At 52.3% G+C, this 27,500-nt stretch overlaps 1 protein-coding gene across 1 annotated transcript in view; it reads right to left on the bottom strand.

Annotated features, from left to right (window-relative positions):
* LOC139754709 (neuroglobin-like) overlaps window positions 1–27,500 on the bottom strand; it is a 408,931-nt gene that overhangs the window by 381,402 nt on the left and 29 nt on the right. The window contains exon 1 of the mRNA XM_071672280.1: window positions 27,252–27,500. This exon is cut by the window's right edge and continues 29 nt beyond it. Within this exon, the coding sequence (XP_071528381.1) occupies window positions 27,252–27,454 (203 nt within the window). The 5' untranslated portion in view covers window positions 27,455–27,500. The remainder of the gene's footprint in view (window positions 1–27,251) is intronic.

Genomic DNA, 27,500 nt, shown 5'->3' with positions numbered 1-27,500 from the left:
CACGACTCTCTCCCAACTCCTTTTTCACCTCTCTGGGGTCCAAACTCTCACCCCCTCCCTCTCTCTCTCTCTCTCACGGGGGAGAGAAAGTAACTCGTTCCAAAAAAAAAACTTACACCAAAGTTCGTCATCTGTGTTGAAAAGCTCAAAGCCTCATCCAGTTAATAATTACCCGTGTCCCGGCACAGTTCGCCAGAGCCTCCCATTCTAAGAGTGTGGAGACTGAAACGTATAATCTTTTCACAGTAAAATTAGACAGTAAAGTTGTGACCGTTTCCAAGGCTTTCACAGACGCTACGTAACAATGGGATCTCTCTGTTTGTGGACGTCACTAAATCTAGTGAAAATTGGTTTGTTGTCATCGTGGCCACTTGTCAAGCGATCCCATTTTCTGTTCGGGCCATTCACGTCCACAATCATTATTTCTCATTTATCGCCCGGAGATTCAATTTCTTAATAAGAGATTTCGTTTTCTTCACTCAGGCTTGTGGACAGGGGAGGGTGGGTGTCTATTACACCACCCCAAAGATGACTTTGGACGCCTTATCTATTAGTTTAACGTACAATAAGTGGCGTTCAACGATATAAATTCTTTTTTCCCCCCGAGTCGTTTTCTTTTTCTTTCTTTCTTTTTTTACATTTAGCTTGACTTTTACGAAGAGCATGACAGCTGCACTCGCCCTGCGTGGATGAAACTTCGTGAATATACGTTAAGTCATCACAATTACTGACGCTTTTGTGTTATCTCTCCACGTCTCTGATGCTGTTATGATATCAGGGTCACCTGATACCCCATCAGGGAGGGTTACCTGATACCCCCCATCAGGGAGGGTCACCTGATACCCCCATCAGGGAGGGTCACCTGATACCCCATCAGGGAGGGTCACCTGATACCCCCCATCAGGGAGGGTCACCTGATACCCCCATCAGGGAGGGTCACCTGATACCCCTCATCAGGGAGGGTCACCTGATACCCCCCATCAGGGAGGGTCACCTGATACCCCCATCAGGGAGGGTCACCTGATACCCCCCATCAGGGAGGGTCACCTGATACCCCCCATCAGGGAGGGTCACCTGATACCCCCATCAGGGAGGGTCACCTGATACCCCATCAAGGAGGGTCACCTGATACCCCCATCAGGGAGGGTCACCTGATACCCCCCATCAGGGAGGGTCACCTGATACCCCCATCAGGGAGGGTCACCTGATACCCCCCATCAGGGAGGGTCACCTGATACCCCTATCAGGGAGGGTCACCTGATACCCCATCAGGGAGGGTCACCTGATACCCCCATCAGGGAGGGTCACCTGATACCCCTATCAGGGAGGGTCACCTGATACCCCCATCAGGGAGGGTCACCTGATACCCCCATCAGGGAGGGTCACCTGATACCCCCATCAGGGAGGGTCACCTGATACCCCCATCAGGGAGGGTCACCTGATACCCCATCAGGGAGGGTCACCTGATACCCCCATCAGGGAGGGTCACCTGATACCCCCATCAGGGAGGGTCACCTGATACCCCATCAGGGAGGGTCACCTGATACCCCACATCAGGGAGGGTAACCTGATACCCCCATCAGGGAGGGTCACCTGATACCCCCCATCAGGGAGGGTAACCTGATACCATCAGGGAGGGTCACCTGATACCCCCCATCAGGGAGGGTCACCTGATACCCATATCAGGGAGGGTCACCTGATACCCCACCAGGGTCACCTGATACCCCATCAAGGAGGGTCACCTGATACCCCATCAGGGAGGGTCACCTGATACCCCATCAGGGAGGGTCACCTGATACCCCATCAGGGAGGGTCACCTGATACCCCATCAGGGAGGGTCACCTCATACCCCCATCAGGGAGGGTCACCTGATACCCCATCAGGGAGGGTCACCTGATACCCCCATCAGGGAGGGTTACCTGCTACCACCATCAGGGAGGGTCACCTGATACCCCATCAGGGAGGGTTACCTGATACCCCATCAGGGAGGGTCACCTGATACCCCATCAGGGAGGGTCACCTGATACCCCCCATCAGGGAGGGTCATCTGATACCCCATCAGGGTCACCTGATACCCCCCATCAGGGAGGGTCACCTGATACCCCATCAGGGAGGGTCACCTGATACCCCATCAGGGAGGGTCACCTGATACCCCATCAGGGAGGGTCACCTGATACCCCCATCAGGGAGGGTCACCTGATACCCCCATCAGGGAGGGTCACCTGATACCCCATCAGGGAGGGTCACCTGATACCCCATCAGGGAGGGTCACCTGATACCCCCATCAGGGAGGGTCACCTGATACCCCCATCAGGGAGGGTCACCTGATACCCCATCAGGGAGGGTCACCTGATACCCCCATCAGGGAGGGTCACCTGATACCCCATCAGGGAGGGTCACCTGATACCCCATCAGGAGGGTCACCTGATACCCCATCAGGGAGGGTCACCTGATACCCCATCAGGGAGGGTCACCTGATACCCCCATCAGGGAGGGTCACCTGATACCCCATCAGGGAGGGTCACCTGATACCCCATCAGGGAGGGTCACCTGATACCCCATCAGGGAGGGTCACCTGATACCCCATCAGGGAGGGTCACCTGATACCCCCATCAGGGAGGGTCACCTGATACCCCATCAGGGAGGGTCACCTGATACCCCCATCAGGGAGGGTCACCTGATACCCCATCAGGGAGGGTCACCTGATACCCCATCAGGGAGGGTCACCTGATACCCCATCAGGGAGGGTCACCTGATACCCCCATCAGGGAGGGTCACCTGATACCCCCATCAGGGAGGGTCACCTGATACCCCCATCAGGGAGGGTCACCTGATACCCCATCAGGGAGGGTCACCTGATACCCCATCAGGGAGGGTCACCTGATACCCCCATCAGGGAGGGTCACCTGATACCCCCATCAGGGAGGGTCACCTGATACCCCCATCAGGGAGGGTCACCTGATACCCCATCAGGGAGGGTCACCTGATACCCCATCAGGGAGGGTCACCTGATACCCCATCAGGGAGGGTCACCTGATACCCCATCAGGGAGGGTCACCTGATACCCCCATCAGGGAGGGTCACCTGATACCCCATCAGGGAGGGTCACCTGATACCCCCATCAGGGAGGGTCACCTGATACCCCTATCAGGGAGGGTCACCTGATACCCCATCAGGGAGGGTCACCTGATACCTCATCAGGGAGGGTCACCTGACACCCCATCAGGGAGGGTCACCTGATACCCCATCAGGGAGGGTCACCTGATACCCCATCAGGGAGGGTTACCTGATACCCCATCAGGGAGGGTCACCTGATACCCCATCAGGGAGGGTCACCTGATACCCCATCAGGGAGGGTCACCTGATACCCCATCAGGGAGGGTCACCTGATACCCCATCAGGGAGGGTCACCTGATACCCCCCATCAGGGAGGGTCACCTGATACTCCATCAGGGAGGGTTACCTGATACCCCATCAGGGAGGGTCACCTGATACCCCCATCAGGGAGGATCACCTGATACCCCCATCACGGAGGGTCACCTGACACTCACGGGGTTAGGACACATCCTACCAGCATGGGGAGGAGGTGGTACTTTCGTAACCCACATCCTTCCTATGGCCTGATCCTTGCAGATCCTAATGACCTAACGCCTCTGTAGGATGTCCTGTGAGTCCCCCCGTAGGATGTCCAGTGAGTCCCCCCGTAGGATGTCCAGTGAGTCCCCCCGTAGGATGTCCAGTGAGTCCCCCCTAGGATGTCCTTTGAGTCCCCCCGTAGGATGTCGTGAGTCCCCCCGTAGGATGTCCAGTGAGTCCCGCCGTAGGATGTCCTGTGAGTCCCCCCGTAGGATGTCCAGTGAGTCCCCCCGTAGGATGTCCAGTGAGCCCCCCCGTAGGATATCCTGTGAGTCCCCCCGTAGGATGTCCAGTGAGCCCCCCCGTAGGATGTCTAGTGAGTCCCCCCGTAGGATGTCCTGTGACTCCCCCCGTAGGATGTCCAGTGAGTCCCCCCGTAGGATGTCCTGTGAGTCCCCCCGTAGGATGTCCTGTGAGTCCCCCCGTAGGATGTCCAGTGAGTCCCCCCGTAGGATGTCCAGTGAGTCCCCCCGTAGGATGTCCAGTGAGTCCCCCCGTAGGATGTCCTGTGAGTCCCCCCTAGGACGTCCAGTGAGTCCCCCCGTAGGATGTCCTGTGAGCCCCCCGTGGGATGTCCTGTGAGTCCCCCCGTAGGATGTCCAGTGAGTCCCCCGCAGGATGTCCTGTGAGTCCCCCCGTAGGATGTCCTGTGAGTCCCCCCGTAGGATGTCCTGTGAGTCCCCCGTAGGATGTCCAGTGAGTCCCCCGTAAGATGTCCTGTGAGTCCCCCCGTAGGATGTCCAGTGAGCCCCCCCCCGTAGGATGTCCTGTGAGTCCCCCGTAGGATGTCCAGTGAGTCCCCCGTAGGATGTCCTGTGAGACCCCCCGTAGGACGTCCAGTGAGTCCCCCCGTAGGATGTCCTGTGAGTCCCCCCGTAGGATGTCCTGTGAGTCCCCCCGTAGGATGTCCTGTGAGTCCCCCCGTAGGATGTCCAGTGAGTCCCCCCGTAGGATGTCCAGTGAGTCCCCCCGTAGGATGTCCAGTGAGTCCCCCCGTAGGATGTCCAGTGAGTCCCCCCGTAGGATGTCCTGTAAGTCCCCCCGTAGGATGTCCTGTGAGCCCCCCGTAGGATGTCCTGTAAGTCCCCCCGTAGGATGTCCAGTGAGTCCCCCCGTAGGATGTCCAGTGAGTCCCCCCGTAGGATGTCCAGTGAGTCCCCCGTAGGATGTCCTGTAAGTCCCCCCGTAGGATGTCCTGTAAGTCCCCCCGTAGGATGTCCTGTGAGCCCCCCGTAGGATGTCCAGTGAGTCCCCCCGTAGGATATCCTGTGAGTCCCCCGTAGGATGTCCAGTGAGTCCCCCCGTAGGATGTCCAGTGAGTCCCCCCGTAGGATGTCCAGTGAGTCCCCCCGTAGGATGTCCAGTGAGCCCCCCACGTAGGATGTCCAGTAAGTCCCCCGTAGGATGTCCAGTGAGTCCCCCGTAGGATGTCCAGTGAGTCCCCCCGTTGGATGTCCAGTGAGTCCCCCCATAGGATGTCCAGTGAGTCCCCCCATAGGATGTCCAGTGAGTCCCCCCGTAGGATGTCCAGTGAGTCCCCCCATAGGATGTCCAGTGAGTCCCCCCGTAGGATGTCCAGTGAGTCCCCCGTAGGATGTCCAGTGAGTCCCCCCGTAGGATGTCCAGTGAGTCCCCCCGTAGGATGTCCAGTGAGTCCCCACGTAGGATGTCCAGTAAGTCCCCCCGTAGGATATCCTGTGAGTCCCCCCGTAGGATGTCCAGTGAGTCCCCCCGTAGGATGTCCAGTAAGTCCCCCCGTAGGATGTCCAGTGAGTCCCCCCGTAGGATGTCCAGTGAGTCCCCCCGTAGGATGTCCAGTGAGTCCCCCCGTAGGATGTCCAGTAAGTCCCCCCGTAGGATGTCCAGTAAGTCCCCCGTAGGATGTCCAGTGAGTCCCCCGTAGGATGTCCAGCGAGTCCCCCCGTAGGATGTCCAGTGAGCCCCCCCGTAGGATGTCCAGTGAGTCCCCCCGTAGGATGTCCAGTAAGTCCCCCCGTAGGATGTCCAGTGAGTCCCACCGTAGGATGTCCAGTGAGTCCCCCTGTAGGATGTCCAGTGAGTCCCCCCGTAGGATGTCCAGTGAGTCCCCCCGTAGGATGTCCAGTGAGTCCCCTGTGGGCCACTGTTTTTTAAGCTGGCTTTCATGGTGTTGTTGACTATGAATGTTTCCTTCTTCATCCCATCTTGGGGCTTTCGTAATTTTCATTCATCTTCTCACTCACTCACCTCACCTACATTATCCTCCCTCACTCCTCATTCCCGTGCCCCAGAGGGGCCCCGTGCAATGAGGGACCCCCCTTCGCGCCCCCCCTCACACACACACACACACACACACACACACACACACACACACGCACCCTTACGTAACACACACACAAACACACTCCTCTCTCTCTCTCAACACCTTTTCATACCTGCCCTGTTCTACACTGACCCTTGACGAGGTCCTAACTATGTAATCACCGACAAAATAAGCACTTAACGATCGTCTCTAACGATGAATTGCCTGGTAGACGTGATGGTTGTTGAATGGATGTCTTTTGCTCTATTGGCTGAAGGGGTGGTGAGCAAGCCACATTTCTCCTTACGGAAGGTCAGATGAGTGAGGGAAATGAGGCGTGAGGAAGGGGTGGCGTGAGTGGTGAGGGAGGGATGAGGGAGAGAGGGAGTGGTGAGGTGTGAAGTGGTGAGGGAGGGATGAGGGAGAGAGGGGGAGTGGTGAGGTGTGAAGTGGTGAGGGAGGGATGAGGGAGAGAGGGGGAGTGGTGAGGTGTGAAGTGGTGAGGGAGGGATGAGGGAGAGAGGGGGGGTGGTGAGGTGTGAAGTGGTGAGGGAGGGATGAGGGAGAGAGGGGGGAGTGGTGAGGAGTGAAGTGGTGAGGGAGGGATGAGGGAGAGAGGGGGTTGGTGAGGTGTGAAGTGTTGGGTGTAATTAATGAGGAAGAGGGTGAGGGATGAGTGTGTTAGGTGATGAAAGGTAATCAGAGGTGAGGGAGATGAGGAATGAGGATGTGTTAGCGTTGAAAGGATGGGGGGAAGGGTGCAAGAAGGGAGGGGGGAGGGAGGAAGTAATTCAGGGGTGAGATAGGGCGAGCGTGAGGGGTGAGGAAGGGGGAGTGTGAGGGTTGGGGAATGGATCTCTGACGCGTCTGAGGGACATGGAGGGTGAGGAAGAGGAGGGGAGAGGAGTGAGGAAGGTGTGTAAGAGTGAACGGAGGTTTGTGAAGGGTGACTGAAGATTGGGGGAAGAGATGCGAATGGACAAGGGTGAAGGGTGAGAGAGAGAGAGAGGGAGTGGGGTGAAGGGTGAGAGAGAGAGTGAGTGGGGTGATGGGTGAGAGAGAGAGAGAGAGGGAGTGGGGTGAAGGGTGAGAGAGAGAGAGGGAGTGGGGTGAAGGGTGAGAGAGAGAGAGGGAGTGGGGTGAAGGTTGAGAGAGAGAGAGGGAGTGGGGTGAAGGTTGAGAGAGACAGAGAGGGAGTGGGGTGAAGGGTGAGAGAGAGAGAGAGGGAGTGGGGTGAAGGGTGAGAGAGAGAGAGAGAGAGTGGGGTGAAGGGTGAGAGAGAGAGAGAGGGAGTGGGGTGAAGGGTGAGAGAGAGAGAGAGGGAGTGGGGTGAAGGGTGAGAGAGAAGAACTACACAGACCTAGAAGGAGTGATAGAGGAAGTATGGACAGCAGTCCAAAGCCCACCTCCCACCCACATCTCCCTCCGGCTCAATCATCCACAGGAAAACAAGATGGAACAAGATATACCATGCAGTGTATGAGGAGGGGAAAAGCTACTGCCACGGAAATTCTATAGGAAAGTACGTACAGGAGATTAAGTGAGCCTCGACCAACGTACCCTATTCAGCTGGCCAGCATCTGTACTGTGGCTGGGGAACATTTGCAAGAGACATCAGCATTTGTCCAGACGTTGATGTGAGGGCATATGTAGCTCTTAACTTTTGATCAAAGAAGGATATTGCATCGTTACATCGTTACATACGCTCACTTAAAACTCAGGTTCGAAATGGATACAGGTTTTCTCCTTTGAATTCTTTTTTTTTTTTGGTAATCTTACGTTGTCGAAATGAACTAGTGTTTTTGAACGGGTCTGTTGGATCATCTTCCAATGTCACCCTTTTCAAAGAGGATGCTCTTCGGCTCTCTGAGTCCTTTTCTTTTTATTATAGTTTTATGGTCATTCTTTTTGTTATGCTTGATCGCCGTTTCCGGGGTCAGCGACGCAGCGCCAGGAAATAGGCGAAGAAACACACACACACACACACATATATATATATATATATATATATATATATATATATATATATATATATATATTTATACCACATGGTTCCAATTCACTCTATTCCTTGCCCGACTCTCACCCTCCTGCATATTCAGGCCCCGATCGCTTAAAATCGTTTCCACTCCATCCTTCCACCTTCAATTTGGTCTCCCACTTCTCGATGTTCGCTCCACCTCTGACACATATATCCTCTTTGTCGACCTTTCCTCACTCATTCTCTCCAACCATTTCAACAGACCCTCTTCTGCTCTCTCAGCCACACTCTTTTTATTACCACACATCTCTCTTACCCTTTCATTACTTACTCGATCAAACCACCTCACACCACATATTGTCCTCAAGCATTTCATTTCCAGCACATCCATCCTCCTCCGCACAACCCTATCTATAGCCCACGCCTCGCAACCATATAACATTGTTGGAACCACTATTCCTTCAAACATACCCATTTTGTTTTCCGAGATAATGTTCTCGCCTTCCACAAATTTTTCAACGCTCCCAAAACTTTTACCCCCTCCCCCACCCTGTGGCTCACTTCTGCTTCAATGGTTCCATCCGCTGCCAAATCCACTCCCAGATATCTAAAACACTTCACGTCCTCCAGTTTTTTCCAGTTCCAATTGACTTGTCCCTCAACCCTACTGTATCTAATAACCTTGCTTTTATTCACATTTACTCTCAGCTTTCTTCTTCACACACTTTACCAAACTCAGTCACCAGCTTCTGCAGTTTCTCACATGAATCAGCCACCAGCGATGTATCATCAGCGAACAGCAACTGACTCACTTCCCAAGCTCTCTCATTCAAAACAGACTGCATACTTGCCCCTCTCTCCGAAACTCTTGCATTTACCTCCCTAACAACCCCATCCATAGACAAATCAAACAACCATGGAGACATCACACACCCCTGCCGCAGACCGACCTTCACTGAGAACCAATTACTTTCCTCTCTTCCTACTCGTACACATGCCTTATATCTTTGATAAAAACTTTTCACTGCTTCTAGCAACTTACCTCCCACACCGTACACTCTAAAGACATTCCACAAAGCACCTATATCAACCATATCATATGCCTTCTCTAGATCCAAAAATGCCACATACAAATCCATCTGTTTTTAAAGTATTCCGCACATACATTCTTCAAAGCAAACACCTGATCCACACATCCTCTACCACTTCTGAAACCACACTGCTCTTCCCCAATCTGATGCTCTGTACATGCCTTCACCCTCTCAATCAATACCCTCCCATATAATTTACCAGGAATACTCAACAAACTTATACTTCTGTAATTTGAGCACTCACTCTTATCCCCTTTGCCTTGTTAGAATTACACTATACATGTATTCGCGAATCCTCTGGAACTTCATCATGATCCATACATACATTGACTATCCTTACCAACCAATCAACAACACAGTCACCCCCTCTCTAAATAAATTCAATTGCAATGCCGTCCAAACCCGATAAGTTGCTGGATTTCATCTTCCACAAGGCTTTCACCAACTCTTCTCTCTTCACTGAACCAACGTTACTGACTTTCTTACTTCGCACACAGACCAAAACATCCTACATCTACCACTCTATCATCAAACGTATTCAACAAACCTTCAAAATACTCACTCCATCTCCTTCTCACATCACCACTACTTGTTATCACCTCCCCATTAGCCCCCTTCACTGAAGTTCCCATTTGTCTTACGCACTTTATTTACCTCCTTCCAAAACATCTTTTTATTCTCCCTAAAATCTAATGATACTCTCTCACCCCAACTCTCATTTGCCCTCTTTTTCACCTCTTGCACCTTTCTCTTGACCTCCTGCCACTTTCTTTTATACATCTCCCAGTCATTTGCATTATTTCCCTGCAAAAATCGTCCAAATGCCTCTCTCTTCTCTTTCACTAATAATCTTACTTCTTCATCCCACCACTCACTACCCTTTCTAATCAACCCACCTCCCACGCTTCTCATGCCACAAGCATCTTTGCGCAAGCCATCACTGATTCCCTAAATACATCCCATTCCTCCCCTCACTCCCCTTACGTCATTTGCTCTCACCTTTTGCCATTCTGCACTCCTCCCACCCTGCCACAGCACGTGGACATCACGGGGACTAACAAGTAAGGAACATGTCCCAATATGTCTGCCAATATGTCCACCAATATGTTCGCCAATATGTCTACCAATATGTCTGCCAATATATCTACCAATATGTCTACCAATATGTCTGCCAATATGTCCGCCAATATGTCTGCCAATATGGCCGCCAATATGTCTACCAATATGTCTGCCAATATGTCTGTCAATATATCTACCAATATGTCTACCAATATGTCTGCCAATATGTCCACCAATATGTTCGCCAATATGTCTACCAGTATGTCTGACAATATGTCTACCAATATGTCCGCCAATATGTCCGCCAATATCTCTGCCAATATGTCCGCCAATATGTCTACCAATATGTCTGCCAATATGTCTGTCAATATATCTACCAATAGGTCTACCAATATGTCTGCCAATATGTCCACCAATATGTTCGCCAATATGTCTACCAGTATGTCTGCCAATATATCTACCAATATGTCCGCCAATATGTCCGCCAATATCTCTGCCACTGTGTCCGCCAATATGTCTGCCAATATGTCCGCCAATATGTCTACCAATATGTCTGCCAATATGTCCGCCAATATGTCTACCAATATATCTACCAATATGTCTACCAATATGTCTACCAATATGTCTACCAATATGTCCGCCAATATGTCTACCAATATATCTACCAATATGTCTGCCAATATGTCCGCCAATATGTCTACCAATATGTCCGCCAATATGTCTACCAATATGTCTACCAATATGTCTACCAATATGTCCGCCAATATGTCTACCAATATGTCTACCAATATGTCTGCCAATATGTCCGCCAATATGTCTACCAATATGTCCGCCAATATGTCTACCAATATGTCTACCAATATATCTACCAATATGTCTACCAATATGTCCGCCAATATGTCTACCAATATATCTACCAATATGTCTACCAATATGTCTGCCAATATGTCTACCAATATGTCTACCAATATGTCTGCCAATATGTCCGCCAATATGTCTACCAATATATCTACCAATATGTCTACCAATATGTCTGCCAATATGTCTACCAATATGTCTACCAATATGTCTGCCAATATGTCTACCAATATGTCTACCAATATGTCTGCCAATATGTCTACCAATATGTCTGCCAATATGTCTACCAATATGTCTACCAATATGTCTGCCAATATGTCCGCCGATACTGGGAATGGATTTCCTTTTATTTCGTCCCATTCCATCACCCGATACACCGCCATAGTCCCTCCCTCCCCTTCCCCCCTAGAATTGGGCAGTTTAGAAAATAGGAATAATGGTAGTTGTGTGTGTGTGTGTGTGTGTGTGTGTGTGTGCTACCATGTAGGGGGAGAGAGAGAGAGAGAGAGAGAGAGAGAGAGAGAGAGAGAGAGAGAGAGAGAGAGAGAGAGGGGGGGAGAGAGAGAGGGAGGGAGGGAGGGAGAGAGAGAGAGAGAGAGAGAGAGAGAGAGAGAGAGAGAGAGAGAGAGAGAGAGAGAGAGAGAGAGAGAGAGGGGGGGGGGGAGATAGAGGGAGAGGGAGAAAGAGAGAGAGAGAGAGAGAGAGAGAGAGAGAGAGAGAGAGAGAGAGAGAGAGAGAGAGAGAGAGAGAGAGGGGGGGGGGAGAGAGAGAGGGAGGGAGGGAGGGAGAGAGAGAGAGAGAGAGAGAGAGAGAGAGAGAGAGAGAGAGAGAGAGAGAGAGAGAGAGAGAGAGGGGGGGGGGGGAGATAGAGGGAGAGGGAGAAAGAGAGAGAGAGAGAGAGAGAGAGAGAGAGAGAGAGAGAGAGAGAGAGAGAGGAGAGAGAGAGAGAGGAGAGAGAGAGAGAGAGAGAAAGAGAGGGGGGGGATAGAGGGAGAGGGAGAAAGAGAGAGAGAGAGAGAGAGAGATGAGAGAGAGAGAGAGAGAGAGAGAGAGAGAGAGAGAGAGAGAGAGAGGGAGAGAGCGACTTACGGGGAGCCGTGATAAATCGATGGCGTGGGGGAGGAGGGGAGGAGGGAGGGGAGGAGGGAGGGGAGGGGAGGGGAGGAGGGAGGGGAGGAGGGAGGGGAGGAGGGGGGTAGGGGAGGGGGTTGAGGGTAATCCGTGGCTACATCGGTAACCCTTGGTGGGGGGGAGGGGGGTGGGGGGGGTGGGTAACGCGACGGCAGGAGTAACGCTTGAGTAACGAAGGAGGAGCTGAGTAACGGGGTAAGGGTAAGGGATTGGGTAACGGGGTAGGGGTAAAGGGAAGGGATTAGGTAAAGGATTAAGGGTAAAGGGAAGGGATTAGGTAAAGGATTAAGGGTAAGGGAGGGATTAGGTAGCGGATTAAGGGTAAGGGAAGGGATTGGGTAGCGGATTAAGGGTAAGGGAAGGGATTGGGTAGCGGATTAACAGTAAGGGAAGTGATGGTACCGGATCAAGGGTAAGGGAAGGGATTAGGTAACGGATTAAGGGTAAGGGAAGGGATTGGGTAACGGATTAAGGGTAAGGGAAGGGATTGGGTAGCGGATTAAGGGTAAGGGAAGGGATTGGGTAACGGATTAAGGGTAAGGGAAGGGATTGGGTAGCGGATTAAGGGTAAGGGAAGGGATTGGGTAGCGGATTAAGGGTAAGGGAAGGGATTGGGTAACGGATTAACAGTAAGGGAAGTGATGGTACCGGCTTAAGGGTAAGGGAAGGGATTAGGTAACGGATTAACAGTAAGGGAAGGGATGGTACCGGATTAAGGGTAAGGGAGGGATTAGGTAGCGGATTAAGGGTAAAGGGAAGGGATTGGGTAGCGGATTAAGGGTAAGGGAAGGGATTGGGTAACGGATTAAGGGTAAAAGGATGGGATTAGGTAACGGATTAAGGGTAAGGGAAGGGATTGGGTAACGGATTAAGGGTAAGGGAAGGGATTAGGTAACGGATTAAGGGTAACGGAAGGGATTGGGTAACGGATTAGGGGTAAGGGATGGGATTGGGTAACGGATTAAGTGTAAAGGGAGGGATTAGGTAACGGATTAAAGGTAAAGGGAGGGATTAGGTAACGGATTAAGGGTAAAGGGATATGATTAGGTAACGGATTAAGGGTAAGGGAAGGGATTGGGTAACGGATTAGGGGTAAGGGATGGGATTAGGTAACGGATTAAGGGTAAGGTCTGAGGTAACTTGTTAGAATTAGGGAGGAGCTAAGGTAAGGAGAGAAGAGTAAGTGTCGGATTGAGGTAACTCCTGAAAGGGTGAGGGAGGAGGTTAAGGTAACGAGAGTAGGGTAAAGGGTGGCATTGAGGTAAGGCATGTAGGGAGGGGGGTGGGGAAGGGAGGGAGGGAGAGGGAGAGGAGGGGGTGAAGGGAGAGAGGGGGGTGTAAGGAAAGGAAGGGAGGGAGAGGGAGAGGGAGGGAGGGAGAGGGAGAGGGAGGGAGGGGTAAGGAAAGGAAGGGAGGGAGAGGGAGGGAGAGGGAGAGGAGGGGGTGGAGGGAGAGAGAGGGGGGTGTAAGGAAAGGAAGGGAGGGAGAGGGAGGGAGGGGTAAGGAAAGGAAGGGAGGGAGAGGGAGAGGAGGGGGTGGAGGGAGAGAGAGGGGGGTGTAAGGAAAGGAAGGGAGAGAGAGGGGGGTGTAGAGAGAGGGAGGGAGAGGGAGAGGGGCGGGTGAAGGGAGGGAGAGAGAGGGAGGGAGAGGGAGAGGGGCGGGTGGAGGGAGGGAGAGAGAGGAAGGGAGAGGGAGAGGGGCGGGTGAAGGGAGGGAGAGAGAGGGAGGGAGAGGGAGAGGGGCGGGTGGAGGGAGGGAGAGAGAGAGAGGGAGGGGTGAGGTACACCCCTCCCTCTATATAAACTACCGTAGTTAAAAATATATATATATATATATATATATATATATATATATATATATATATATATATATATATATATATATATATATATATATATATATATATATATATTATATATATATATATATATATATATATATATATATATATATATATATATATATATAATATATATATATATACATACATATATATATATATATATATATATATATATATAATATATATATATATATATATATATATATATATATATATATATAAACAAGCTAACCCATGAATCACGGGAATAAATTACGACCAGATGACTCAATCAGAATAAATGAATTAATTCAAAATAGATTAATACAATTATTAAATTTTTATATGGAATTTTTAGAGGATAGTTGTAAATCATACATCTTTACATAAACTTCCCCCTATAAAATATCCAACGACCAGAAAAACTGGTGGCCTTCAAACTCTTACCCAAACGGGAACAGGGAAAAAAATTGGGGTGGCCCCCAAAACCCCTTCCCAACGGGAACAGAAAACGTGTGTGGTGGCCTCTCCAAATCTCTTCCCCCAAAAGGAAAAAGAAAAACGGTTGTGTGGGGGGCCTACTTCCAAACTCTTACCCAAAAAGGGGGCAGAAAACGGTGTGTGGTGGGCCTCCTCCAAACCTCTTACCCAAACGGGAACAGAAAACGGTGTGTGGTGGGCCTCCTCCAAATCTCTTACCCAAACGGGAACAGAAAACGGTGTGTGGTGGGCCTCCTCCAAACCTCTTACCCAAACGGGAACAGAAAACCGTGTGTGGTGGGCCTCCTCCAAACCTCTTACCCAAACGGGAACAGAAAACGGTGTGTGGTGGGCCTCCTCCAAACCTCTTACCCAAACGGGAAAGAGACAACGGTGTGTGGTGGGCCTCCTCCAAACCTCTTACCAAAGGGGAAAAGGAAAAGGTTTGGGTGGCTCTCCAAACCTCTTACCCAAACGGGAACAGAAAACGGTGTGTGGTGGGCCTCCACACCTCTTACCCAACGGGAACAGAAAACCGTGTGTGGAGGATGGAGGATCAAACCTCTTACCCAAACGGGAACAGAAAACGGTGTGTGGAGGATGCAGGAGAGGTGATTGGGAGTGGTGGGGTTCGAACCCTGGAAGAGCCTGCAGGTGGAGGGTGGTGGGGTTCGAACCCTGGAAGAGCCTCCAGAGGGGCAGGGACACAGGTGCCGCCAGATCCCCACGTAGCCAGGACTCCCCTGTGGGGGCTCAGGACTCCCCTGTGGGGCTCAGGCCTCCCCTGTGGGGCTCAGGACTCCCCTGTGGGGGCTCAGGACTCCCCTGTGGGGGGTCACACCCCTGTGGGGGCTCAGGACTCCCCTGTGGGGGCTCAGGACTCCCCTGTGGGGCTCAGGCCTTCCCTGTGGGGCTCAGGCCTCCACTGTGGGGCTCAGGACTCCCCTGTGGAGGTCACAACTCCCCTGTGGGGCTCAGGCCTCCCCTGTGGGGCTCAGGCCTCCCCTGTGGGGGCTCAGGACTCCCCTGTGGGGGTCACAACTCCCCTGTGGAGCTCAGGCCTCCCCTGTGGGGCTCAGGACTTCACAGTGGAGTTCAGGACTCCCCTGTGGGGGTCGCAATTCCCCTGTGGGGTTCAGGACTCCCCTGTGGGGGTCGGGATTCCCCTGTGGGGCTCAAGCCTCCCCTGTGGGGGTTTAGGACTCCCCTGTGAGGGTCGCAACTCCCCTGTGGGGCTCAGGACTCCCCTGTGGGGGGTTAGGACTCCCCTGTGGGGGTCACAAAAAACCGGTGGGGGTCACAAACTTCCCCCGTGGGGGTCAGGACTCCCCTGTGGGGGTCACAACTCCCCTGTGGGGGTCACAACTCCCCTGTGGGGGTCAGGACTCCCCTGTGGGGGTCACAACTCCCCTGTGGGGGTCACAACTCCCCTGTGGGGGTCGGGATTCCCCTGTGGGGCTCAGGCCTCCCCTTTGGGGGGTTAGGACTCCCCTGTGGGGCTCAGGCCTCCCCTGTGGGGGGTTAGGACTTCCCTGTGGGGGTCGCAATTCCCCGTGGGGGTCATAAATCCCCTGTGGGAGTCAGGCTCCTGTGGGGGTCAGGCTCCCCTGTGGGTCAGGACCCTGTGGGGGTCACAACTCCCTGTGGGGCTAGGATCCCTTGTGGGGGTCAGAACACCACTGTGGGGGCTCAGGGCTCCTGTGGGGTCAGGACTCCCTGTGGGGCTCAGGACTCCCTGTGGGGGTCACAACTCCCCTGTGGGGCTCAGGACTCCCCTGTGGGGCTCAGGACTTCCCTGTGGGGGTCAGAACTCCCCTGTGGGGCTCAGGACTCCCCTGTGGGGCTCAGGACTCCCCTGTGGGGGTCACAACTCCCTGTGGGAGTCAGGACTCCCCTGTGGGGCTCAGGACTCCCCTGTGGGGCTCAGGACTCCCCTGTGGGGGTCAGAACTCCCCTGTGGGCGTCAGAACTCCCCCGTGGGGCTCAAACTCCCCTGTGGGGCCAGGGACTCCCTGTGGGGTTCGGGGACTCCCCTGTGGGGGTCACAACTCCCCTGTGGGGGTCATAACTCCCCTGTGGGGGTCACAACTCCCCTGTGGGGGTCGGGATTCCCCTGTGGGGCTCAGGACTCCCTGTGGGGGTCAGGATCCTGTGGGGCTCAGGGATCCCTGTGGGGGTCCAACTCCCCTTTTGGGGGTCATAACTCCTTTTTGGGGGTCACAACACCCCTGTGGGGGTCGGGATTCCCCTGTGGGGCTCAGGACTCCCCTTGTTGGGGCTCGGCCCCCTGTGGGGCTCAGGACTCCCCTGTGGGGGGGCTCAGGACTCCCCTGTGGGGTCCCCAAATCCCCCGTGGGGCTCAGGACTCCCTTTTGGGGCCAGGATCCCTGTGGGGTGGGGTCACAAACTACCCTGTGGGGTTCAGGATTCTGTGGGGCTCGGACTCCCTGTGGGGTCACAACTCCCCTTGGGGCTCAGGACTCCCTGTGGGGTCACTAACCTACCTGTGGGTTCAGGATTTCCTGTGGGGCTCAGGACTTCCCCTGTGGGGGTCACAACTCCCCTGTGGGGGTCGGGATTCCCCTGTGGGGTCAGGACTCCCCTGTAGGGGTCAGGACTCCCCTGTGGTTGTCAGGACTCCCCTGTGGGGGCCCCAGGGGCTCCCCCGTGGGGGTCACAACTCCCCTGTGGGGGTCGGGATTCCCCTGTGGGGGCTCAGGACTCCCCTGTGGGGGTCACAACTCCCCTGTGGGGGTCAAGACTCCCCTGTGGGGCTCAGGACTCCCCTGTGGGGGTCACAACTCCCCTGTGGGGCTCAGGACTCCACAGTGGGGGTTAGGACTCCCCTGTGGGGGTCAGGACTCCCCTGTGGGGGCTCAGGACTCCCCTGTGGGGGTCACAACTCCCCTGTGGGGGTCACAACTCCCCTGTGGGGGTCGGGATTCCCCTGTGGGGCTCAGGGGCTCCCCCGTGGGGGTCCCAACTCCCCCGTGGGGGTTTAAGAAGCTCCCTGTGGGGGTCAGGGCTCCTGTGGGGGTCACAACTCCCCTTGTGGGGTCAGGACTCCCCAGTGGGGGTTTTTGGGGCTCCCTGTGGGGTCAGGGGCTCACCCTATCCTCCAAGCCCAGTTACCAGGGCTAGGTGTCTATCCTCCAAGCCACGTACCAGGGTAGGCTCGATCTGTCCCCCAAAGCACGTACCAGGGCAGGCTCGATTTATCCCCAAGCCACAGTTACCAGGGCTAGGCTCGATCTATCCTCCAAGGGCCACAGTCCCAGGGGTAGGCTGATCTACCTCAAGCCACAGAATACCAGGGCTAGACTGACCTATCTCCAAGCCACTAGTTACCAGGGCTAGCTCGATCTATCCTCCAAGCCACAGTACCAGGGCTAGGCTCGATCTATCCTCCAAGCCACAGTACCAGGGCTAGGCTCGATCTATCCTCCAAGCCACAGTACCAGGGCTAGGCTCGATCTATCCTCCAAGCCACAGTACCAGGGCTAGGCTCGATCTATCCTCCAAGCCACAGTACCAGGGCTAGGCTCGATCTATCCTCCAAGCCACAGTACCAGGGCTAGACTCGATCTATCCTCCAAGCCACAGTACCAGGGCTAGACTCGATCCTATCCTCCAAGCCACAGTACCAGGGCTAGGCTCGATCTATCCTCCAAGCCACAGTACCAGGGCTAGGCTCGATCTATCCTCCAAGCCACAGTACCAGGGCTAGGCTCGATCTATCCTCCAAGCCACAGTACCAGGGCTAGGCTCGATCTATCCTCCAAGCCACAGTACCAGGGCTAGGCTCGATCTATCCTCCAAGCCACAGTACCAGGGCTAGGCTCGATCTATCCTCCAAGCCACAGTACCAGGGCTAGGCTCGATCTATCCTCCAAGCCACAGTACCAGGGCTAGGCTCGATCTATCCTCCAAGCCACAGTACCAGGGCTAGGCTCGATCTATCCTCCAAGCCACAGTACCAGGGCTAGGCTCGATCTATCCTCCAAGCCACAGTACCAGGGCTAGGCTCGATCTATCCTCCAAGCCACAGTACCAGGGCTAGGCTCGATCTATCCTCCAAGCCACAGTACCAGGGCTAGGCTCGATCTATCCTCCAAGCCACAGTACCAGGGCTAGGCTCGATCTATCCTCCAAGCCACAGTACCAGGGCTAGGCTCGATCTATCCTCCAAGCCACAGTACCAGGGCTAGGCTCGATCTATCCTCCAAGCCACAGTACCAGGGCTAGGCTCGATCTATCCTCCAAGCCACAGTACCAGGGCTAGGCTCGATCTATCCTCCAAGCCACAGTACCAGGGCTAGGCTCGATCTATCCTCCAAGCCACAGTACCAGGGCTAGGCTCGATCTATCCTCCAAGCCACAGTACCAGGGCTAGGCTCGATCTATCCTCCAAGCCACAGTACCAGGGCTAGGCTCGATCTATCCTCCAAGCCACAGTACCAGGGCTAGGCTCGATCTATCCTCCAAGCCACAGTACCAGGGCTAGGCTCGATCTATCCTCCAAGCCACAGTACCAGGGCTAGGCTCGATCTATCCTCCAAGCCACAGTACCAGGGCTAGGCTCGATCTATCCTCCAAGCCACAGTACCAGGGCTAGGCTCGATCTATCCTCCAAGCCACAGTACCAGGGCTAGGCTCGATCTATCCTCCAAGCCACAGTACCAGGGCTAGGCTCGATCTATCCTCCAAGCCACAGTACCAGGGCTAGAGTCGATCTATCCTCCAAGCCACAGTACCAGGGCTAAGCTCGATCTATCCTCCAAGCCACAGTACCAGGGCTAGGCTCGATCTATCCTCCAAGCCACAGTACCAGGGCTAGGCTCGATCTATCCTCCAAGCCACAGTACCAGGGCTAGGCTCGATCTATCCTCCAAGCCACAGTACCAGGGCAAGGCTCGATCTATCCTCCAAGCCACAGTACCAGGGCTAGGCTCGATCTATCCTCCAAGCCACAGTACCAGGGCTAGGCTCGATCTATCCTCCAAGCCACAGTACCAAGGCTAGGGTCGATCTATCCTCCAAGCCACAGTACCAGGGCTAGGCTCGATCTATCCTCCAAGCCACAGTACCAGGGCTAGGCTCGATTTATCCTCCAAGCCACAGTACCAGGGCTAAGGTCGATCTATCCTCCAAGCCACAGTACCAGGGCTAGGCTCGACCTATCCTCCAAGCCACAGTACCAGGGCTAGGCTCGATCTATCCTCCAAGCCACAGTACCAGGGCTAGGCTCGATCTATCCTCCAAGCCACAGTACCAGGGCTAGGCTCGATCTATCCTCCAAGCCACAGTACCAGGGCTAGGCTCGATCTATCCTCCAAGCCACAGTACCAGGGCTAGGCTCGATCTATCCTCCAAGCCACAGTACCAGGGTAGGCCGATCATCCCCCAAAGCCACATTACCAGGGCTAGTCGTCTTTCCTCCAAGCCACACAGACCAGGGCTAGGCTCGTTATCTCCAAGCCCGTACCAGGGTAGGCTCGATTTATCCCCAACCCCACGGGCCGGGGCCCTAAGGTCGATCTTCTCCAACCCACAGTACCAGGGCTGGCTGATCTACCCTCCAAGCCACGGTACCAGGGCTAGGCTCGATCTATCCCCCGCCCCCAGACCGGGCAGCTCGTTTTTACCCTCCAAGCCGTACCTGGCTAAGTTCAAATCTATCCTCCAGCCAGTACGGGCTAGGCTCGATCTATCCTCAAGCCCAGTACCAGGGCTGGGGGCTCGATCTATCCTCCAAGCCACGACCGGGTGGGTCGATCTACCCTCCAACTACAGTCACATGCCCGTCCTCATCCCAGGTCGGGGGAACTAGCCACTAACTCTTTATGTCTAACCGTAGTAACCAGTAAAGCTAACGTCGGGCTAACCAGTCAGCCAACCGTAAACCAACCGGGTCAGGTAACCAGGCACCAACAGACAGCTAAACCAGTGGGCTACCAGTCAGTAACAGTCAACCACAGCAGCAACCCAGTCGCTAAAGTCAGCTAACGTCAACAACCCAAAGTCACCAAACCCAGTCGCAAACAGTAAACCCAAAACCAGTCAGCTAACCAGTCAGCTAACCAGTCAACCAACCAGTCAGCTAACCAGTCGCAACCAGTCACCAAACAGTCAGCTAACAGTCAACCAAACCGTCGTAACCAGTCAACCCAACAGTAAACCCCAAAACCAGTCAACCAACCAGTCAGCAAACCAGTCAACCAACCAGTCAGCTAACAGTCAGCTAACCAGTCAACCAACCAGTCAGCTAACCAGTCAGCTAACCAGTCAGCTAACCAGTCAACCAATCAGTCAGCTAACCAAACAACCAGTCAGCAAACTATTCAACCAACCAGTCAACCACTTCCAATCCTTAATCACCAGTTAATCCACCAGTTATGTGCCACCCTGGGGATTGGCTGTTCTCTCAACATTTATATTCACGTCACACACACACACACATAACAACAAACAACACACATACAACACACACACACAAACCCCATATACATACACACACACACACACACACATTTTTACAAAAACACCCACACCCCACAAACACACATACACACACACACACACACACACACACACACACACACACTTCCCTCAGCAAGTTCCATTCTCACAACAAAATCCTCTTAGTTAAGTTCCCTTTCCATATCCACAAATGCCCCAAAAAATTTAAATTTTTCCACTTCGCCCAAAAAAAGACTATTATATATATATATTATATATATATATATATATATATATATATATATATATATATATATATATATATATATATTCAAAAAGTTTTTCTGTATATTGGTAGTAAAATTTTTATAGAAAAACACAATGCCCTTCAACCACAAAGGATTCAAACCCCTTGCACCATCCGCGGGGTTTGGTAGAAACACCAAACGATCATAGCCGGTGGTTTGTTGTTGCAGTCACCACGGCATTATGGTGAGGGTTCGAAATCCGTGTCGTTGGATAGGGGTTAGGGGAGAAAGAATTCTTCCCCCGTTTCCTGCGTTTTTGTAGAAAGGGGAACTAAAAGGGGAGGGAGCGGGGGGCTGGAAATCCTCCCTCTATTTTAATTTTCCAAAGAACGAACAGGAAGGGGGCCAAGTGAGGTATTCCCTTAAGGCTCCAGACTTCTGGTCTTTACGTACCTTTGCTAAAAGCGGGAATGGCGAATAAAATATATATATATATTAATATATTATATATATATATATATATATATAATTCGGCTATATAGTGCCTTTCCCACACTTATTTATAACCAAAACGTTCACTTCGTTAGCGTCTTCCCCATTTTTCCAGCAACTTTCGTTACGAAATAGAAAAATTTATCCGCCGTTATTAAGTCACCTTTAAATATTCCTGCCAAAAAAAAATTGGTTATCAAATTTAAATGAAAAAGAATACTAAAAAGAAAAAAAAAAACCCATGCCCCTTTTTTTTCTATATCTTTTGTTACTGCCAGTCTACATAAAGGAGTCCGTTTTCAACCATTAATATATATATATATATATATATATTTTTATATATATATATATTTATAATATATTTAATATATATATGGGTCCTAGCTTCGTCTCTTCGTTGTATATCAACTGACTGTTATATTTCTCTCTTGTGTCTCCCTGATGATGTGATTATGACACAAAGTGCACTTGGCAATTATCGTGTTCATTTTCCCCCCTGGAAATTCATAGGAATATATCTATCTATCGATTATCTTTATCTATGTATTATCGATCTATTATCATTATTAATATCTATCTATTATCGATCTATCTTTTCTATCTTTATCTATCAGGTTCATCTGGCGCGGGTCTTCTGGGCGCGCAGCCATGTTTAATGGTCGGTTGGACCCATTTTTATTCCTTAGGAACATAACGATCATTGATGCCTCTAATGACCGACTCTATTATGCTTAATTACACAGGACCAGAGTAAGACGAACGAGGCGGTGACGTTTTCTATCTCCCCCTGAAAAACAAAAAGAAAATGGTGTTGCGGGTCTGGCCTGGGGTTTGTGAAGGGTATACTGGGCTATACCTGGGGTATGTTAAGGGTATACCGGGCTATACCTGGGGTATGTTAAGGGAACATGGGCGCAGGTATCCCATTCTTGAACTCTATCCACATTTCCAATTCATCCACTTCTAAGAACCTGGTCCACTCAATTCTACCGAAATCTTGGCCCTGTTCCCTTCCTGTAGCCCATCCACAACTCCACTTCATCCACTTTTGAGAACCTCATCCACTCAACTCCCCCTCTGGCACCCGTCTATCAAAAGTCAATCCACAACTGGGTCACGAACACAATGTTCTTTTTCTCGGACCGAGCCGGTAGCTCAGAGAGAATCTGTCTGTATTTACGAGCGCTACATGACTGGCTGGGAAAGAGAGGGATGACAAACGAAGGCGTTGGGAAAGGGGATTGGAAGGGATGGGGATGGGGAGTGTAGAGGACACAGAGCATGTGGGGAGTTGAGGGAAAGAAAGAGGAACGTGGACGGAAAGTGGGGAGGAGGGGGTGGTACTCATCTCGCCTCCAAGAGAGGAGAGAAAGGAGTGGAGAGAGAGAGAGAGAGGGAGATGAAGAGAGAGGAGAGAGGAGAGATGAGAGGGAGATGAGAGAGAGAGAGAGAGTGTAGTGGAGGCTGGGAGAACAGGTGGTGGTGAGGTAACACCCAGCTACAGATGGATTGGGGGGGGGGGGGCCCCTCCCCTGAGGTTCCAGACTGGACAAATGCTTTTTTCCTTAGGTATCAACCCTCCATCTACTTACATTGGAATCATCGCTACAAAACACACAACACCAACACCAACACAACACACACCCCACACACACCACACACCCACCAACACACACACACACACAATTTCACACACATACACATAGTGTGTCGTGGATATGAGTAAGAAGCCAGGAACATTACAGACAACACACATTTTCAGAAGACTTTCTCAGACACACGACCAACCCTGCAGCACGTGTATGTGCTCCTTGACACACTACTCTCCAGTGTATGTTAGACCCACTCCCCTGTCTATCCCCTTCATCCTCCTCCTCCTTTTCTTCTTCTTCTTCCTCTTCTTCTTTTCTTCTTTTTCTTTTTCTTTTTTTCTTTTCTTTCTTTTCTTCTTTTTCTTCTTTTCTTCTTCTTTTTCTTCTTTTTCTTCTTTTTCTTCTTCTTCTCTTTCTTTTTTTTCCCCCCCTTTTTCTTCTTCCTCAAACTTTTTTTTCTTCTTCTTCCTCATCTTCTTCTTCTTCCTCTCTTTCTCTTCTTTCTTCTTCTTCTTCTTCTTCTTCTTCTTTTTTCTTCTTCTTTTCCTATCTTCCTTTTTCTTCTTCCTCATCTTTTTTCTTTTCTTCTTTTTTTTCTTCTTCTTCTTCTTCTTCTTTTCTTCTCCTCTTCATTTTTACCCTTCTTCCTCTCATATCATCCTTTTTTCTTCTTCTTCTTCTTCTTCTTCTTCCTCTTCATTTTCTACCCCTTCTTCCTCCTCATCATCTTCCTCTTCTTCTTCTTCTTCTTCTGTGTAAACATCCTTTTAAAAAAGATGATGATGGTGTTTGGGGGAGGGGACCACAGTGGCCATAGACCACCCCAGGAACCATGGTGACCAGAGACACACAAAGGACCTATTGACCATAGACCCCCCCAGGAAAAAAAAAAAAAAAAAAAAAAAAAAAAAAAAAAAAAACCCTGGTGACCAGGAGACCCCTACCCGGAAAACCCTTGCGGACCACAGCCCCCCAGGAACATGGTGACAGAAACCCCCCCAGGAACCATGGCGACCAGAGACCATATCAGGAACCACAGTGGCCACAGACCACCCCAGGAACCATGGTGCCGGGCACCACCCAGGAACCTTGGTGACAAAAAAACCACCCAGGAAAACCCTGGGGACATAGACCACACCAGGGAAAACCCTGGTGCCCCGAAACCACCCCAGGAACCCTAGCGACCAAAAAACCCCCCCAGGGAAAACCCTTGGGGACCCAGACCACACCAAGGAACCATAGCGACCCGAGACACTTTGGAAAACCCTAGCGACCAGAGACCACCCCAGGAACCCTAGCGCCAGAGACCACCCCAGGAACCATAGCGACCAGAGACCACCCCAGGAACTATAGCGACCAGAGACCACCCCAGGAACCATAGCGACCAGTGACCACCCCAGGAACCACGGCGACCAGAGACCACCCCAGGAACCATGGTGGACCATAGACCACCCCAGGAACCATGGTGACCAGAAACCACCCCAGGAACCATGGTCATCATAGGACCATACCAGGAACCATGGCGACCAGAGACCATACCAGGAACCATGGTGACACAGACCACACCAGGAACCATGGTGCCCAGAGACCACCCTAGGAACCATAGCGACCAGAGACGACCCCAGGAACCATAGCGACCAAAGACCACCCCAGGAACCACAGCGACCAGAGACCACCCCAGGAACCACAGCGACCAGAGACCACCCCAGGAACCCAGTCAGCGTAATTAGCTGTCAGAAAAACAAGAAATGTCGCTACAATCATAGTGTGAATGAACCCCCCCCCCTGGCGAGGTAATTATCGTGAACTGCCCTTTGACGATGCGCTGGCAGAGCGACCATCACTTACACCAGCCACTGGAGGCGTCCAGCCCTGTCCGGAGAGAAAAACGACCCACAGGAAGGAAAGAAGAAGATGCGGGGTTTGGAAGGGGGTAAATGGGTAAAAGGGGCGTGGTGAGTGAAGGGTGAGGCAAGGATTTTGGAATGCAGCAGACTTGAGTGGGAAAGACGTGTGTGGACTACTTGAACCAGGACGTGTTGTGTGCTCCCTTACTCTCACCCTTCGGGAGGTGGGGAGGGTCAGGAGGTCAAAGGGCGTGTCATCATCATGCCCCCAGGGATAGGTTACTTCTTCTTGACCACTTCACCTCCCCGGCCCCCTCACAGCAGGAGGCTGGGTTGGGGTAAGGTGGCCTGATGGATAGATATATGGATGGATGGAGGTCTATGGTCTACTGTCCCTAGATCAAGGTGAGTGGAGGTCTATGGTCTACTGTCCCTAGATCAAGGTGGGTGGAGGTCTATGGTCTACTGTCCCTAGATCAAGGTGGGTGGAGGTCTATGGTCTACTGTCCCTAGATCAAGATGGGTGGAGGTCTATGGTCTACTGTCCCTAGATCAAGGGTCCACAGGGGTTTATCTCTCTCTCACACCGGACCTTTCCGGGGGAAGACGTCTCCCCACACACACACCACACAACCACCCCACACACATACAACACACCAAAACACACACACAGAGGGGCTTTCGCACTTCCGGGAGTGGCAGGACCCACACACACACCAAGTTTCTTTCGCACTTTCGGGGGAGGGGTTTAGAAAAACACACACACACACACACACACACACACACACACACACACACACACACACACACACAGAGGGGCTTTCGCACTTCCAGGAGTGGCAGGACACACACACACACACACAAGATCTTTCGCACTTCTAGGAGTGGTAGAACACACACACACACACACACACACACACACACACACACACACACACTTTACACACCCCACACACACCACACAGAGGGGCTTTCGCACTTCCAGGAGTGCGGGGACACCACACACAAACAAAAAGATCTTTCGCACTTCTAGGAGTATGGTTAGAAAACACACACACCACACACACACACACCCACACACACAACACACACATACCCCACACTACACACAAAACCCCAAGAGGGGCTTTCGCACTTCCAGGCAGTGGCAGGACACACACACCACCCCACAAGATCTTCGCACTTTAGGGGGGTTTAGAACTGATCACACACACACACACACACACACACACACACACACACACACACACTACGTCAGTTTTCAAAACATACACAGAAAATAAAAGTAAGAGACGACATGACGGACGACTACGTCGTTTTCCAAAGTCGTGTTCGACGCCAAGAAGAGAAGGTCAAGCCTCCATTCAGGACGACTGGAAACTCTTAAGGGAAAATATCTGTTTCGGGCGTCGAACGTGTGTGCCCGGATCCCTGGTCGACGAAGGTGTTTCATATCTGCTTCTTATCCCCGCTGGCGAAGTTTACTGTCACCCCCCCCAAGACGGAAGCCTTGAAGGGCTTAAGAACCATGGTAGCATAAGGTAGAGGTGACCTCTCCGTACAGAACTTGGTCGAGGGGAAGGTCGACCAAATCTATAGTTTCTTAAATTCGTTGGCATGTACGACGGTTCGAGACACACACACACATCACACACACACACACCCCTCTGAAGGCTTCGAGCCATCGAACCCCCCCCCCCAAGGTTTGCAAATACACAGACATGCATGACGGTTCGATACCCCCCAAGCTTCGAACCATCGAACCCTCCAAGGTTCGCAAATATACAGACATGCATGACGGTTCATGACACAACCCCGAAGCTTCGAACCATCGAACCCTCCAAGGTTTGCAAATACACAGACATGCATGCCGGTTCGAGACACATACCCCCGAAGCTTCGAACCATCAAACCCACCCGCAAACACAGACATGCATGACGGTTCAACACACTCCCGAAGCTTCGAACCATCGAACCCCTCAAGCTTCGTACACACACACACACACACAGACATGCACGAGACGGTTCGAGACACATACCCCCGAAGCTTCGAACCATCGAACCCCCCAAGCTTCGTACACACACACACACACAGACATGCATGCCGGTTCGAGACACATACCCCTGAAGCTTCGAACCATCGAACCCCCCAAGGTTTGCAAATTCACAGACATGCATGACGGTTCGAGACACATACCCCCGAAGCTTCGAACCATCGAACCCCTCAAGCTTCGTACACACACAGACATGCACGAGACGGCTCAAGAACACTTACTTGAGAAACATGTGCACTCCGGTAGGTTGCAGGGCACGGCTGATACCCTTCCAGGACTTGACCATGTTGAACTTCTGCTTGGCGGTGAGGGGGATGCGAGGGTCAAGGGCTGGGGGGGTCGGGGGTGCGGGAAGGTCGACCTCCTGGTCTCCAGCTGGGCGAGGAGGAGGCTTGGCCAACGCGTGTGATAACTTGCATCCCATAGCGGTCGTCAGCAGCTCGCTGCGCCGGGGAGTTGAGCCTCGCGCT

The sequence above is a fragment of the Panulirus ornatus genome, chromosome 17 (assembly GCF_036320965.1).
Source record: "Panulirus ornatus isolate Po-2019 chromosome 17, ASM3632096v1, whole genome shotgun sequence".
Lineage (NCBI taxonomy): Eukaryota > Metazoa > Arthropoda > Malacostraca > Decapoda > Palinuridae > Panulirus > Panulirus ornatus.
Note: the sequence above shows the minus strand (reverse complement) of the source record. Positions and strands in the feature narration are given on the sequence as shown.